Source organism: Polypterus senegalus, chromosome 13, assembly GCF_016835505.1.
Source record: "Polypterus senegalus isolate Bchr_013 chromosome 13, ASM1683550v1, whole genome shotgun sequence".
Taxonomy (NCBI): Eukaryota; Metazoa; Chordata; class Cladistia; order Polypteriformes; family Polypteridae; genus Polypterus; species Polypterus senegalus.
Window position 1 is genome coordinate 1838080 of NC_053166.1, and position 16223 is coordinate 1854302.

General features: G+C 51.5%; 1 protein-coding gene across 4 annotated transcripts in view; it reads left to right on the top strand.

The window, feature by feature from the left end:
* Positions 1-957: 957 nt before the first annotated feature.
* abca2 (ATP-binding cassette, sub-family A (ABC1), member 2) overlaps positions 958-16223 on the top strand; it is a 59295-nt gene continuing 44029 nt past the window's right edge. For 2 of the 4 annotated variants that reach the window (XM_039773990.1, XM_039773992.1), the window contains exons 1-3: positions 958-1480; positions 7189-7282; positions 10799-10801. In XM_039773990.1, the coding sequence (XP_039629924.1) occupies positions 1415-1480; positions 7189-7282; positions 10799-10801 (163 nt within the window). In that variant the 5' untranslated portion in view covers positions 958-1414. Of the gene's footprint in view, positions 1481-1665; positions 1865-7188; positions 7283-10798; positions 10802-16223 lie in introns of those variants that run through there. The other 2 variants (XM_039773993.1, XM_039773991.1) reach the window with 2 other exon arrangements.

Sequence of the window (16223 nt, forward strand, 5' to 3'; positions counted from 1 at the left end):
GTAGCCCCTCCACTGCTGTGGTCCACTGTTGTCCTTCTGATGTTCTCACTGCCTTGCGTGTTCTTCCTCCATGTGTGTTCAGTGCGTCATCATTACTGTTTATTTACCTGGGTGGCATGGTGGCTCAAGTGGTGACTCCACTGCCTCTTAGCAATGAGACTGGGCTTCATCCTGGCTTTGTATGTTCTGTGCATATCTGAGGGTCTTCCCCCCCATCCCCCAAAGACTGGGTTAGATGAACTAGTAATGCTAAGTTGTGCGTGAGTGTGTTTGTGTGTCCCACTGTTGTTCCTGCCTTGCGCCCGATGCTTGCTGGTATCTGCCCCAGCTTCTCAGTGACCCTCCTCAGGATAAAGTGGGTTTAGAAAATGGCTGGATGGATGAGGTTATGGGAATCACCAGAGGTGAGGATGAGTGTGGCCGCTGTGGAGCCACAGAGCGCTTCTACAATAAGAACCGGAGGACTGCATGATTGGTGGGTCTACCACGACGGCCCCGCCCCTTCTTCGCCTCAAACGCCGCTGCTCTGTACTCTGCGCTCTGCGCATGCTCGCCTGGCGCGTTTGCCATTTCCTTCTAGAAGAAACAAAAAAAAAAAATCCAAACACCACCCCCACCTCCTTCCTCATAGCAACCGTAGCGGTTTGGGTGGGCGACGGGATGAGAGACGACCACCAGAGCGCACATCAGGGCACGAGTCACTTAGCATGTCTTGCGTGGCACAAGTCAGCCCAGCCCGTCTGCAAGGTGCGTGTCGCCTCCACTGGAGCCCCTTGTTCACTTTTTAGCCCCCTGGCCCTTTGACGTCACCGCCTCGTTTGCATTGTTATTCAGCAGACAGACACGCTGCAGACTGAAGCGCTTTTTATTTTTTATTTATTTATTTTTGTCTCGCGGTGCCCAAGTGCTCACAGTTCGGAATTGACTCGCGCCCCCTGGTGCTGAAATACATGAATTAATGAAAGGTTTCGATTGAGGGGGGTAAATAAATAAATGCGGCGGAGGTGGGGTTTTTGATTTCACAGCTGCTCAATTGGAAGTGAACACTGTGGCAGTGCCCACCCAGCAGCGCCAGCAAACGGAAAGGCGAAGCAGGCAGAGAAGCCGCAACACCGGCCCGGTCCGCCAGCCCAGCAGCAGCAGCAGCAGCAGGACCGATCCGAGCCGAGCCGAGCCTGAGCCGAGCCTGAGCCGAGCCGAGCGCCATCCGTTACTGCCAGAAGAGACGGCTGACGGATCCCTGAGCTCCGCCCACTGCAAGCCGACACCGACACTCCGCCACCCGGCGCTAGTCGCTGAGTCGGGCAGGAGCTATGAGCCTGGAGCACGAGTGGCACCGTGCGGCACCTCTCCCCGGATACAAAGACTCGCTGTGACACCGCGACGACACCGGGAGTCGCCTGACACGGCCGCCATGGGTTTCCTCCATCAGCTGCACCTTCTGCTCTGGAAGAACGTGTCTTTGAAGAGGAGGAGTCCGGTAAGACGGGGTGCCTCGCCGGGAAACGATGACCTACTTATCGCCGTTTGCTGTGAAGCGGGACCCGGGGTCGTGCTGGTGCCCAGCGAGCGGACGTGTGGCCTGCCGTGTCCTGCCCAGTGTTCAACAGCGGTGTCAGTCCCCAACTCCGGAAAGCCCATATAAGCAGTGAATTAAAAAAAAAATGGTGGGGGGGTGGAGGGACGTACGCCCCGGGAAAGAACAAACGGATCAGCGCGATTCTGCTTTTAGCTTCGGTTATCGGTCGGCCCTTTTGTGGAGCGCTCGGTGCCCACGTACTGGCATCTCCTTAAAGAAAAACGTGTTGAAAACATGGGCGTGCCAGGCAAGAGTGAAGCCCCCTCAACCTTCGACCTAGCACAGGTGCGATAAAGACTAGCTTTGTTTTGGGGGGGTAATCGATCTTTATGGAAGCTACAGCTGTTGGGGCAGGTGAGTGACATCAGCAGCATCACGACAGGGTGAGGGTGGGTGGCACAGTCAAGGAAAGGTGCTGGGTGTCATTTACTAGCTAGAGAACGAGTCGACCGTAGGATGGCATCTCCTCCGCTTGTCCAGTCTTCAGGGCATCGGTCTGATTAACTTTGGTCACTTGGCATACAAGATGGTAAGGCACTGGTGCCCGGTCACCTGTTGCAAAGCTGAGAAACGCAACTGATTGTGGCTTTAGCTGCTAACGCCAACCTGAATTAAAATCTTAGAAAATGAATGCAGGAGTAGGAATTGCAGACCCCCGTGTGGCGTGTCAATGATAGAGTGCGTATGTGATCACGGACCCTCGAGTCTGTATAGGTGCGTGCGTGCCAAGGTGGCAATTTATGTGGGTCTGATCACAGGTTTCACCTGTTACTGGAGAGTCACCACTTTCATCACAGATGACCCTGAGTGGACCTGATTGTTTTGTGGATTCCTTATCACCTGACGTCCAATTCCTTGCCTCCCTGACTCCCATTTCTGTGCCCATTAGTGTCCGTTTACTAATGTCACCCGTTGGCATCTTTGTACTCTCCCTTCATGATGTGTTTCAAGCCCAGTCAAATGCTTTGTCTTCAATAGTGCGTACTAAATGCATTCCCCTGTCTTGGCACAAATAAGTACTGTCTATTATATAGCGCCTTTCACATTCGGCTACCAATCTACATCATACTGAGCCGTTAACACGTATCTGTTTATTACACAATGCCGTTCATATCTGTCTGTCTAAAAACGTTATATAGCGCCTCTCACGGCGGCGTACGTTATGATATTATTTGACTGAGTCTGTTGTTACTGCAAATGGAGCACCGACAGGTGAAGTGACCTGCTGAGGAGCACACCGTGTCAGCGGCGGGATTGGGGCTCACGGACTCGGGGCTTGGGGGCCAAAGGAGTAACCGCGACGGCGCACTGCCTACCAGAAAAGAAAACGACAAATAAAGTGTGGGAGTCGAACCCTGAGCTCCAGCGAAACAACTAAACTGCTGTGGTATTCAGCCGCATCTGTCTATCGATTATATAGCGCCTTTCACTCTATCTATCTATCTATCTATCTATCTATCTATCTATCTATCTATCTATCTATCATCTATTATATAGTGCCTTTCACTCTATCTATCTATCTATCTATCTATCTATCTATCTATCTATCTATCTATCTATCTATTATATAGTGCCTTTCACTCTATCTATCTATCTATCTATCTATCTATCTATCTATCTATCTATCTATCTATCTATCTATCTATCTATCGCCCCTTAGCACAAATTGGTGTCTTCTTTTGCCCCAACACACCACATGTCCTTGTGTTCTTGTTTGTGTTTTGTGACATCCCTGTCACGTCTATCCCATCTGATGTCCCCATCACAGTTTTTTTCTCTCCACTCGTGTCCCTTTGCTGCCATTGATGTCCCTTTTCCTTAGCACCTTCCTGCTGTCCCCATCACAGCTTCCTTCCCTGTGATCCACTGTCATTTCTGTACCCCCATGTCCTTGTGCAATCCTTCTGTCATTAATGTCCCTTTCTTGTCCCCATCACTCTCTTTCTGCTGCCCCCCACATTTTATTTCCTGCTCAATTTCTTGTCATCTCTGTCCCTTCACCATTTCCAGCTCCTATTAATGTCATTTCATTGTCCTGTGGCTTTGGTGTCCAACCAGCAGTTGTCCCCAGGTTGCTGTCCATCTCCAGCCCTGTTGTGACAGCTGCACTTCACAAAGATTTGAATCGTCGTCCCGATCACAGGGCGGCACGGTGGCTCAGTGGGTAGCGCTGCTGCTTCACTGTTAGGAGATCGGGGTTTGCTTCCTGGGTCCTCCCTGTGTGGAGTTTGCTTGTTCTCCCCGTGTCTGCGTGTGTTTCCTCCCACAGTCCAAAGACAAGCAGGTTTGGTGCATCGGCGATCCTAAATTGTCCCGTGTGTGTGTGCTTGTTGTGTGTGTACGCCCTGCCGTGGGCTGGCACCCTGCCCGGGGTTTGTTTCCTGCCTGGCACCCTGTGTTGGCTGGGATTGGCTCCAGCAGACCCCCGTGACCCTGTAGTTAGGATATAGTGGGATGGATGGATGGATCCCAATCGCAAGGACTTTCCGGACCTGTCATGGTTGTCTTCACTCACCCTGTGTGTTGTTGCCCATTCCTTCCCCCAGCTGGTGTTTCTTTTGGTGTCCCTGTCTCGTGTGTCCCCATCCACAGGTCATTTCGCCTTTCTGCTGGTGTCCCTTTTTCTTGGTGGCTTTCTCCTGCCTCTGTCACCTGTACCCCCCCCTCGTGTTCTTGTCCATTCCGTCTCCCACTGGTGTCCTTTTCATGTCCCCATTAGTTTCCTGCCACCTCCTTCCTTTCCTCACAGTGTTGTCCTTTGCCCCCATGGTGGTCTTTCTGCTGTCCCACGGCTGTGTATCTCCTGCCATGTCTCTTTGATGTTCTCGTTGTGGTTTATCTTCAGCTGTCATCGCTGACATTAACTTCTGCGGGTGGCTTGGTGGCTCAGCGGTAGCACCGATGCCTCTTAGCAATGAGACCGGGGGTCTGCCCGTGTGCTCTCTGTGTGGGGTTTGCATGTTCTCCCCATGTCGTCCACGTGGTTTCTTCTGAGTGCTCCAGTTTACTCTGATGGTCCAAAGATGCTCAGGTAAGTGGACTTGCCCCCCGGTGTGTGGTCCTGTTCCAGTATTGTTCCTACCTTGTGTCTGATGACTGCCGGGATGGCTCCTGCTGCCCTGGATATATGGGCGAAGAAGAAGATGGATGGATTGATGGGCGGGATTTGTTTCCATTCCTTAGCATGTCACTGTAACCCATAGACTTACCATAGACAAGCACTTTGAGCTACTGTTTGTATGAAAATGTGCTTTATAAATAAATGTTGTTGTTGTTGTTGTTGTTGTTGTAGACCCTCCACTGCGGTGGTCCGTCGTGGTCTCCATGATGTCTTCATTGCTGTGTGTGTTCTCCCCTCATTGATGTGTCATCATGGCTCCTTATTGCTCTGGGTGGCATGGTGGCACACTGGCAGCACTGCTGCCTCACGACATGGAGACTGGGCTTCATCCTACGTTTGCATGTTCTCCCCGTGTCTGGGTGGGCTTCCCTCCTCCCAGACCAAAGACCTGCAGGTGGGGTGGACTGGTGTGGCTAAATGGGCCCTCGGTGTCCTGGTACTCTTCCTGCCCGGGGTGACGGACGAATGGATGGCTTTCACTTCCGTTCCTAGCAGACCCTCCACTGGTGTGGTCCACTATTGTTTTGTTGATGTCCCCAATGCAGGGTATTGTCAGGTGTCACCACTGGTGTTCATTTCCTCTGCCGACCCTCCATTGCTGTGGCCCGATCTTCTTGACCCCCGTCAGTGTCTTTCCACGCCCATCTCCTGGAGTCTTTCCTAATCTTCTACGTTGTGTTCGCCACCATGGCGAGGGTCTCGCTGCGGGGGCCGTCACCTGTTCCTCTCGTGTTCTCGTGCCCCCGGTTATTGGCCGTGGCGTTCACTCCCAGCTGCAGCAGAGCCCGACGGTGCTAAATAATTCAGGGGCCCTGCGGCTGCACAAACGACGTCAGCTGGCAGAGGGACCAGTTGGCTCCTCCTAAGAGGCATGGTATTGTGACGCCACCGGTGGGGCACACGAATGCCACCTCGGGGTGCCGGTCCAGTTGAGGCTGATTGGTCACTACAGTCTGTCACCACCCAGCCAGTGTGCTGTAAGGCAGGCAAGAAGACCACCCAGTCAGGAGTCAGGAACCCGGACTCCTCACTGGGCTATGCCAAGGTCTGTGAAAGTGGGCATCACATGAAGTGACGGTGGGGTCATTGGGAGTGGGCAGCACATTTGTGGTCAGTTGAAGTGGACTGGAAAGTGTGGCGTGTGGTCAGTATTGGTGTCCAGTCTCCCCTGGTGACCAAGAGCCTGAGGTGTGTGGTTCATTAAAACTGACGTGTGGTCAGTAGAAGTGGACATCACATAACCTGTTGGCTAGTGGACAGCCCATTAGGGCTCAATTGTGTGGTGAGTGGACATGGAGTACAAATGACCAGGAGCCTGAGGGGTGCAGTAAGAGCTGCTGGTCAGCAGAGTTTATTAAAATGGCTGTGCAGTCAGTGGGAGTGGACAGCACCTGGGCAGTAAAGTGTTGGTGGGATCATTGGTAGTGGTCAGCACATTGTGGTCAGTAGAGGTAGGCAGAAAGTGTGGTGTGTGGTCAGTAGTTGTGTCCAGTCAGACTTCTCTGGTATGAGGGTCAGTGGATGTGACCAATGGCAGGTCACCTGTGTACTGGACGTGAGCAGCACAATCATCTGAAAAAGTGCAAGATGAACAAGAGTAGTGGACGGGGCATTGCTGCTGAAATGGGTGTGTGGTCAGTGGAAGTGGACTACAAATGACCAGGAGCCTGAGTGGTCAGCAGAGTTTATTGAAATGGCTGTGAGGTCAGTGGGAGTGGACAGCACCCGATGCCTTGTCCAGTTGAAGTGGTCACTATTCACGCTGATTATTTTCGCGTAGCTGAGTTGCAGTTTGGCTGACCACCCCGTGAGTCCGCTCGGTGATGGCGGGGGGCTGCCTCTGTGACTGCACTTGTGTCCCCGCACACTCGGCCCTTTGTGCCCTTGTCATCTGAGAGTTGAGGAGATGGGCCGGTCTGATCCCACACATCCATGGCGCTGCCCAGCGATGCCTCATTGCTGATGGGCACGACAAGGCGTGTGGAGTGAAGCCACGGGCCGACTCTGAGTGGATGCCTTGTTCGCTTCACAAGGTGGTCTTTCATGCTGCTGGTCCTGCTTCAGAAGGCAGATGGGTACTTTGTTTGCTTCCTTTGTTGTGTGGTGAAAGGTCACCAGTGTGCAGTTGGCAGGCGTGTCGGCCACAGGAACGGGTAAATGTCGAGGAGACCGAATGGAAGATGTGGTGCCCCCTGGGGTGGTAAATGTCTGGTATTAACGGAGAAAATGCCAGTTTGGGGAATGAAATCTGGAAAGGGGCAGTCATGTGATCAGCTGCCCACCATAGTCTGCTCCTGTTGTGCCCTCACCATGCCAGTCTGCTTGTCCAGCTGGGAACGGCCTACCTGCTGTCCTGATTTGCTCCTGATTTCCTGAGGGGCCACTAGGGTTCAGCGTCTTCTGGGGACGGTGGCACCAGGGTGCTGCGGGGGGAGTCGGGTGAACCTGCACTGACACTCACACTTGCTCTCTCTCTCTTTTTTAACAGTGGGTGCTTGCCTTTGAGATCTTCATCCCACTCGTCCTCTTCTTCATCCTCCTTGGGCTACGGCAGAAGAAGCCGACCATTCGAGTGAAAGAAGGTAAAGGACTGGCGCAGTCGAAGGGTGAGGGCACAGCGAGGTCTGGGAAAGAAAGAAACAGGATAGGAGCAGGAAAATGAGGTCGGGGTGGGGGGGTCTGAAGGTCTGGGGGCTCAGAGTTTTTGGTTTGGACCCTCGAGGGAGGCATAGACAGCTCTGTGGTGGCAGAGGTGGGACAGGACAGGAAGTGCTGATGGCACTGGGGTGGCAAATTTAGTGACCCAATCTGAGGAACATGAGGACTGGTACTGCAGTGGAGAACGATGAGAAGTGAAGTGTGAATGAGAAGGAGGACCAAGTGAGGACACGCTGGGGGGGCTCAGCCAAACAAATGGGGGGCTGAGGAAGGGAGGGCAGGTGACAATGGAGAAGTGACGAGGGATAGAGGGAAGAAGGGGAGCGGGGCTAGCAGTAATGGTGGATGAGCAAGTAGGGAGAAGGAAGGCAGCAACGGGATGACGAGGACTGCTCTTAGGGTGGTCAAGGCTGTGAAAAAGTATTTGCCCCCTCCTTCTCATCAGGCCTTTGGACAAAATGCAGAATTAGAGAAAGGGACCCTCAGGGGGCACACAGTGCAGTTTTTAAATAGGGACTTTCTTTATTTGAGGAGCAGAGCTGCCCAACAAGCCCAGTGTGAAAAAGTAATTGCCCCCATAGTTTCAAAAGTCGAATGTACCAACAATCACAACTGCAGCTGAAGTCAGGAGTTTCCATACACTTGGGGTGAATTCTTCTTTAAAGCTCACTTTGTAAGCCCTCCGCTGGCACACTCTAATACTCAAACACACTCTATAAGCTTGGCATCTCGTGTGAGACGTCTGCTCTGGGCAGGGCCAAAGTTATTTTGTCCACCAGTGTTCCCAGACCAATCACTTGATGATCTCCCAATTCCAGGGGGTCACAAGCTTACAGACACTTTTGTTAAGTGGATTTTTTAAACAGCCTGGAAAATTCTAGAAAAGGATGTCAGGCGATGAGACGATGAGCTTCTGATTGCCAATCACTGGAGTCGACGTGCTGATGGATGTTAAGGCCGACCATCAAACTTCCTGCCTGTCTGCTTGACATGACAAGAAAATCAAAAGAAATCGGCCAAGACCTCCAAAAACAAAAATGGGAGACCTCCACAAATCTACATCATTCATGGGGACAATTTCCAAACGCCTGAAGGTCACACGTTCATCTGTACAAATTGTAATACACAACTAGAAACACCAGGGACCACCCAGCCGTCACACCGCCAGGACGGAGATCCATTGTGTCCCCAAGAGAAGGACGTACTGTGGCATGAAAAGCACAACAGCAGAGGGCCTCGTGAGGATGAGGAGGACATGGGAGACGAGTTTTCATATCCACAGTACGACGAGTCTGACATCGATGTCACCTGAGAGGCTGCTGAGCCAGGAAGAAGCCACCGCTGCAAAGACCGCATCAAAAAGCCACACTGCAGCCTGCAATGACACCTGGGGACAAAGACCTGAGCTCTGGTCTGATAAATCAAAGGTCAAACTCTGACCACCGCTATGTGTGGAGGACAAAGGGTGGGGCCAGCAAGCCAAAGAACAAGCATTCACGTTGTTGGTGGCCTGGCGCACTTCGCCAAACAGGTGGCATCAGGAGGAAGGACAATGATGAAGAGACACTGCAGCCGAGATGGTGAAGTTCATTTGCAAAAGGGTCTTCCAAATGGACAAGGACCCCAAAATGGCTGAAGGACAACAAGGTCAAGATGTTGGAGTGGCCATCACAAAGCCCTGACCCGACCTGACGAGGCTCACAAAGCTGATCCAGTGACACCAGAATGCCAGTAAGATGCTAGTGGAAGGTGACCCGAGACGTCACAATTTAAGGGCAATGTGACCAAATCTGAACAAAGTGACCCCCTGGAATTGTGATCTGGTCAGTAAAACATGAAACACTCGGAGGTCCGTGAACATTGGTGGGCCCCTTCTGCCCCTCACAGAGTGGACGTCGTGAAACGATGGGCTAAATTTCAAGTTCTGTGGTGGGCTATGAGGAGAGTGTGAAAGAATTCGCCCCAAGTGTGTGGAGACTTCGCACTTGACCTGTTAAGGCTTCCTCTGCTTTGATTTCACGTCGCCGTGGAGGAATTCCAGTCAGCACATCTTTAATTTGGGAACATCGGTGGGCTGCTGAGCATCAGTCACCAGCCTCGGTGTCTCTCTTGGGTTCAGGTGGGCAGCTTGACAGGAACACATAAGGAATGTGACAGACAAGAGGAGACCACCCAGTCCATGCCTCAGTCATCTCCTGATCCTTTCTGCTTCGGCTCCATGTCTTGCTCCAGATTCCCACTGCTCCTTGCTTCCCGGCTTCACTCCATTCACTTGTCCTCTTCCTCTTCCTGCCGCTCTCAGCTCAACGACGTGAGGAATGCACAATTCCCGACTCCTTCAGAGTAACGTCGGGTCTTCACACCTTCACCCCCCCACGTTTTAGGGCAGGTCTGATGTTCTTCCTTTTGAACACCAGAGGGTCTTCCTGTCGCCTGAAGAGTCTGACCTTTGACTCGTCTGTCATTATTCCAAACAACTTGAGGATCATCCTGCACGTTCATCTTGGATAGCAGAGGTTTCCACCTTGTTACCCCGCCAGTTGTCTCTCTGTCTCTTTCTTATCGTGGAGTCCTGGAGTTCTTTAGATGATCTTCTGGGATCTTCTGTGACTTCTTGAATGAGTGGGCACTGTGCTCTTGGGGTCATTTTGTCAGGCAGGTCTTTCCTCTGAATGATTTCCCAGCATTCCAGTTATTCTGCATGTGGAGATTAATGGCGGAGTCCCCTTTAAACCTGATTGGTGGGTTTCAACGTCCCACCCCCTCCCCCAGTGGCATTTCCTTTCATCGAGGCCTCACTCTCATTGCTGACTGTGTTCGATCGGCTGAGTCAGATCACCAGTACACTTTAGTTTGAGTGATGAACTAAGGGGGCCGTTACTTTTTCACACGGGCCACACAGACAGACATTATCACTCAGTTTAGAAAAGCTATCTTATGTTTTCTGGGGTTCCCTTTCTCTAACATTACATTTTGTCTAAACATCTGAAGCCATTCATTGTGACAAAACCATGAAAATGGAGGATACCAGGGAGGGGGGCAAATACTTTCTCACAGCACAGGGAAATGAGTCCCAAGTGGAGCCGGAGAGCCAGTGGGCAATGTGAGAGGAGTAGCAAAAATGAGCCTGGCACCGAGTGCTCAGGTGGCGAGTTAATTCCCTAGAAGTTGGCAATGGACTGGCACTGGGGTTTGGGAGGGACAATACCAGAGTCAGGAATCAGTGTTTTAGTGAACATGGTGTGCTGTGTTACTCTTCCATTGCAGACTTCACCCGCAGGCGGAGGACCTGAATTAACTGTTTTTTTGTGTTTTTATTTTTTATTTCTTTGCTTCTTATTTCTTTTCTTTTCCATTTGTTTAAAAACAATAAAAACACGAATGGAATGTTTTTGTTCTCTCGCCCTCTGCTTGGCTCCTGCCCACTGCATGCTGTCCAGTCTGTAAGTGTCTCACACTTTTCTATGCCCTTTTGATTTTGTTCCTGTACTCCTCATAGCCCCCCACCCTACCACCGCCACCCCCTTTGGCACACACACACCTACGTTCCCGATGCCCACCCGCCTGCCCGCCCGCCTCTCTCTTAGAGCAAATGCTTTGTGAGTGCCAGAGTGACAGCAGGCTTCAGTGGCATGCAGATTCTTCAGTGGGTGCCAGCTGCACACCATAAGCCCACTCACTCTCCAAGCACAGCACCCTGTGGCGGTACGGGCACGTGTGAGCATTTGTGGGGGCCTCTGATTAGGAGTCGATATCGGCCCAGGGATCTTGGCTCACTTTTGTACCAGGCTAGGTGGTCCAGGCTAGGGGGGGTGTGGGTTTGGTGGTGAAGGGCCTTACTGGGAGGACATGCTGTACTGGAACGAAAGACAAATACACGGCTTGATGGTCATCAAGCGGCACAATGAGAAGCACTGAATCTGTTGGTGCTGGCGGGCATAGGAGAAGTTGGGATGGCAAAACCCATACCTGCTGTGTTTGAGTCCATCCACTGCGCCACATTCAGACAGCAGCTTTCAGGAACTCGATCCCAATGTTTTGGCTCATATCCGATTTCTTTTACACTTGCAGTCGGTTCAGATCAGATGTGGCTGTGTGGTCTGATGCCTACACTGAACTGGCAAGATGAATAAAAATGAATTTGTTAGACAGATGCGACCCAATTGACCGCCATGAATGCCAGTGGCATGCCGACTACGAATGATTTACAGTGCAGGACGTCTGAGAATTTGTCAGCTTACAACACCTGGTGCTCAGTGGCAGATCTGTAGACGCTTGGCAAGACTGGCGCAGGAGAACGGGCACATCTCAGAAAACACGTAGGAACTGGGCTACATTGGCGGGCCTGGTTTTATTTTTCCCATTTCACACATCTATAAAGGGATCAAAACATTGTCACAGGAGTTGGAAAGATTTGATATTGAACAGGAGCATAAGCGGGTAAATGAAAGTGACGGTGACAACATAATCCTAATTGTACTGTGCAGCTCCACATGCATAACAATGAAATGGAGCGCCAGCTCTGGGTGCCATGGCCTCGGAGCGGTGGGTGGTAAAGGAGAGACAATGAGAGCGAGTGCCACCCCTCAGCCTGGAATGGTGCCACTTACCTCAGCAGGGCGAGGAGGGTGATCCCCAGGGGCACACGCATGACAACAACAACAACAACAACATTTATTTCTAGAGCACATTTTCATACACACAGTAGCTCAAAGTGCTTTACATAATAAAGAATAGAAAAATAAAAGATACAATAAGAAAATAAAATAAATCAACATTAATTAACATCGAATAAGAGTAAGGTCCAATGGCCAGTGGGGACAGAAAAAACAAAAAAAAACTCCAGACGGCTGGAGAAAAAATAAAAAAATAAAACAACAACATAACAACATAAAGGGGACATCACACTACCCACATCACAAGTCTGCTCTGCCTCTAATTCCTCTGTGTCACAAGGCCAGTCCATATTGTCATTGGTGTGGACCCCCAAGTACCTGTAACCCTGTAGCAGAGACCCCCTCCACATCCACTCTCCGAATGGTGACCTTTGGTGTGGCAAATATCAATCACTTTTTCCTTGGTTATGCCAGTTATTATTATTATTATTATTGTTAATGTTGTAGCTTACTCTTTAAAGACCCCCAGTGTTTATGACACCTGTGACTGTGCCCACCCGTCCATCCATTATTTCAATTTTTTCTTTCATTTTCCTGGTCAGGGCAACATGCAGCCACCTGCAGTGTCAGGCCCCCGGAGCGGCACACTCATGCATTCCCACGCTTTCTGGTGCCAGTCAGCCTGCCGGAAGCAGCAGGCGGAGGAACCAAAACTCGAAAGCCAGAAGACACGGCACTGCCATTCAGTTCAGTTTTTAATTTTTTTTATAGCGCCCTTCACTGATGCCCTTACTGCCCCTCCCAAGACTCCGAGCAGCCCCTCACACCCCCATAAACAGCTCCTGCACATGTTAAGTCAAAGTGACGCTCCCCCCGGTGGCCACATACAGTACTGCATTTTAGGTCAGGGCTGGTCACTCGTGTGCCTGCCGTCCCGGGACCCCAGACGTGTCGGATTCTTAGTGACAGACGACAAGCAAAGTGGCTCAAGTCCACGTCACTACCCGCTTTCCTTTAATAGCAGGCAGATAAGATCGTCATCGTCACCTGCCGGCCCACTTGCAGCAATGGCACGCCACGTGATTTTTATTTATCGCATGTGCGTCTAAAAGTGGAGACGTATTTTTAACGTGTGAAATGGCTGTGATAATCTGTAAGCAGCGCTGCGGTTTGCTCAGTGGACTGGACTGGATTGTTAACTTTACACAAGCGGAGAAAGAGAAGAGGAAGAGAGAGAATGGCGCAGACGGGGCCCATGTACAGACAAATAGGAGGATCGGCAGCACGGCTGGTGAACTTGTGGCATCGGGCACAACGGGCACACCTGCCTTCCTGTTGTCAGGCGTGGCTGGTGGCTCTTCTGGCGTCGCCCTCCTCTGAACTTTGGTCATCAAGCGGAGAGAGACAAAGTGAGGCCTTGACGTCACCTAAGAGGGCACAGCAGATGAGCTGAGCCATGGCAGCCCGAGCGCAGTGACAGTATGACATCGGGTCACAGGGTCGTTTGATGTCTGACAGTCTGAAGGAGTCGATCGCCGATGCCCGATGTGATGGCTTTGTCACCTTTATGGCGAAGGCCTTGGACTGCCTGCTTCTGTCTTCTAGTTCGGGTGACGTGACTGTCCTCAGAATACGTTTGATTAGGCAATACAAGGTGACATATTCTGAGTAGAGCGGGATGACACAGTGGAATCAGGAGGTGACACGGACACATTAGAAATCAAGGAGAGGCCAAAGAGCAGGAGGTTCAGTCAGTCAGAGAACTGAGCGCTGAAGACACCGAGACGTACGTTAAGTTCGGTCAGCGGGCCAAAAACGTCATAAACGGTAACTCGGTCAACTCGCTTTGAAGATCTGCACCCTGGGGAACTGCCGGTGGTCAGCCGCACAGCCACAACATCTGGTTCAGAGGTGGTCTCCTTGCAGCATACGAAGACCACTTGTGGACCCTGAGAGCCGAGTGCTGACCTCTTCTGTACCGGTCACAGCTTCGCCACCTCACTCCACCTGCCCACAGGTGCCAATCCCGTCCTCGCCACCAAGACTTGCACCTCGAAGCATTGCAGTTTGACGATTTGCACCGCCATAAACCGTCCCAAGGACAGGAATTGTGAGAGCTGCACATTTTAATATGGTCGAAGCCCCCCGAGTAAACTGGGCAGCTCCGGTTGTGTATCGACACACACAAAGGTCCAAGGGGTACAGAGGACACCGCAGGGCCAACTGGTCCACCCTCAGCCAGAAACGTGCCAGCCGCCCCCATGCGGCCACAAACTTTACGGAAGAAGTCGAGTTTTATGCTCTGCTCTCCGAGGACTTGCTGTCCGTGGGCTTTTCAATACAGCACGCCACGTTTCGCCAGATTCTCGGAATCTTTTGTGTTCCTAGGAACTCTTTCACATCAATCTGTGTTTTGTTTTTTTTTGTCCCAGTGAGTTAGGAGGCGCCAGACAAAAACAAACTGAAGGGGTCTCCAAACGTTCACAAGGAATTCCTAGGAGCACACAAAGAGAAGAAGTCAAAAGGGGGGCAAATACTTTCTCACACTCTTCTTGCTCATTTTCTTCCCTGGCCAACGTCTGCATGCAGTGCTGCAGGCCCACTTCCTGCCAGCGACAATGAGGTGGCAGACATCGAAACGGACGACCGCAGCCTGCCTTGTGAGCAAAGTTCAAAGTGGGCCACTCAGCCGTCCCCTGATGCCACAGACGTTTGGGGTGGGACTCACATGTGATCAGAACGAGCCAATTAGATGTACCGACGGTGGGGTAAGGGGCGCGGCTCACAGCAGGCAAGACAGGCACCTGCCATTCTGGTGGCATAAACAGAACATGATGGGTGGCAGCGCAAAAATCTAAAATAAATAAAAAAATAAGCCCCCCCCATGTGAAATGAAATTCCATCCATTTAAAAATGCCCACCTTTACCAGGGCACAGCAAGAGCAGAGCAATTAGAGTTTCATTCTAATGTCAAGCACAGGAGTGTCACCAACGATATGAGGGGCTAAGCCCCCCCACGCCGTTAGTCTTACATATATTTTAGATGGAGAACTTGGGGGGGTATCATATGGTGAAAGAGTGGGGTGAGGGGGTCCCTGTGAAGTTTTTGCGCAGTTGTCCATTCATGTCAGAACAGGAAGGGGGTGCTGAGCTCTCAAAGGTCAGGGGCTAAAGCCCTGGAAGCCCCCCACCCTCACTAACAATGCCACTGGTTGCAAAACAACAACCACGCAGTCACCACAGAACCCCCAACAGGCCCACCGGTGCTGCCTACAGTTACACATGCAGCTGCCCTTGGCTGCGTCTGGAGCTTTTTCAGCTGAAGACCCCCCGTCACATTACACGTCTTTCAGTCACCAACTTCACTTCCTTAGGTGGCATTCGTGTAGTCTGACCTGCCCGGCGACTCAGTGTCACCCGTCTGTGACTTGCCCTGACAAAATCCAACTGGTTTGAGCCTGAAGTCTAAAGTGTGGACTCTGTGTGGGTGTGGGAGCTGACAGCCAATGAGCACTCAGCTGGACATCCAATGCAAAGAATACAGCGATCAGGAATAAGGAGCTGGGGGTCCTTGGGAGACTCGTCTGTCTGATGTCTCGTGCGTTACATGCCACACAAGAATAAAATAAAATAAACAAATTGAGGCTGAACGCACCAAGAGCCTTGGCACGGCAATCGTTAGGCAGCATGTGATGGGCTGTCAGACATAAGGGGTCCACACACGATTCTGTGCAGGTGCCAGACAGTTGTTACACAGTCACACAATCTGACATCCTCGGGAACGAGACCAGCAACTGCAGTGGTGGCATCTGACATGCCCTCTGACTAGAAGTCATATAGTGTGACAGCTTGAACGATGGCACTGGAATGTGCTGCAGGTGGACTTTCACTGTGACACTGAGGACCCTATAAACTCAGGCAGTCTCAGGCAGGTGGGCATCCATGAGCTTTGGACCATTAGAAGGCAAGCAGTGTGGAGCAGCAGCTTTGGACTTCAGATGTGGAGGTGGGGGTTCAAATCCTGCGACTGACCACTTCACCCGCCTGTCCTCCAATAATAATAATAATAATAATAATGAGGCAGTAAACACCTAGGGACAGGATGCCAGTCCACTGTTGGGTACACTTGTGCATACAGCCGTGCCCACTTGCACCAGCCAAGTCTTCAGCATGTGGGTGGCAAATGAGAATTGCTGGAGAAAAAATCTTCACAATAAATGCAGCAGGAACTTGCCAGCTCCACAGAGGC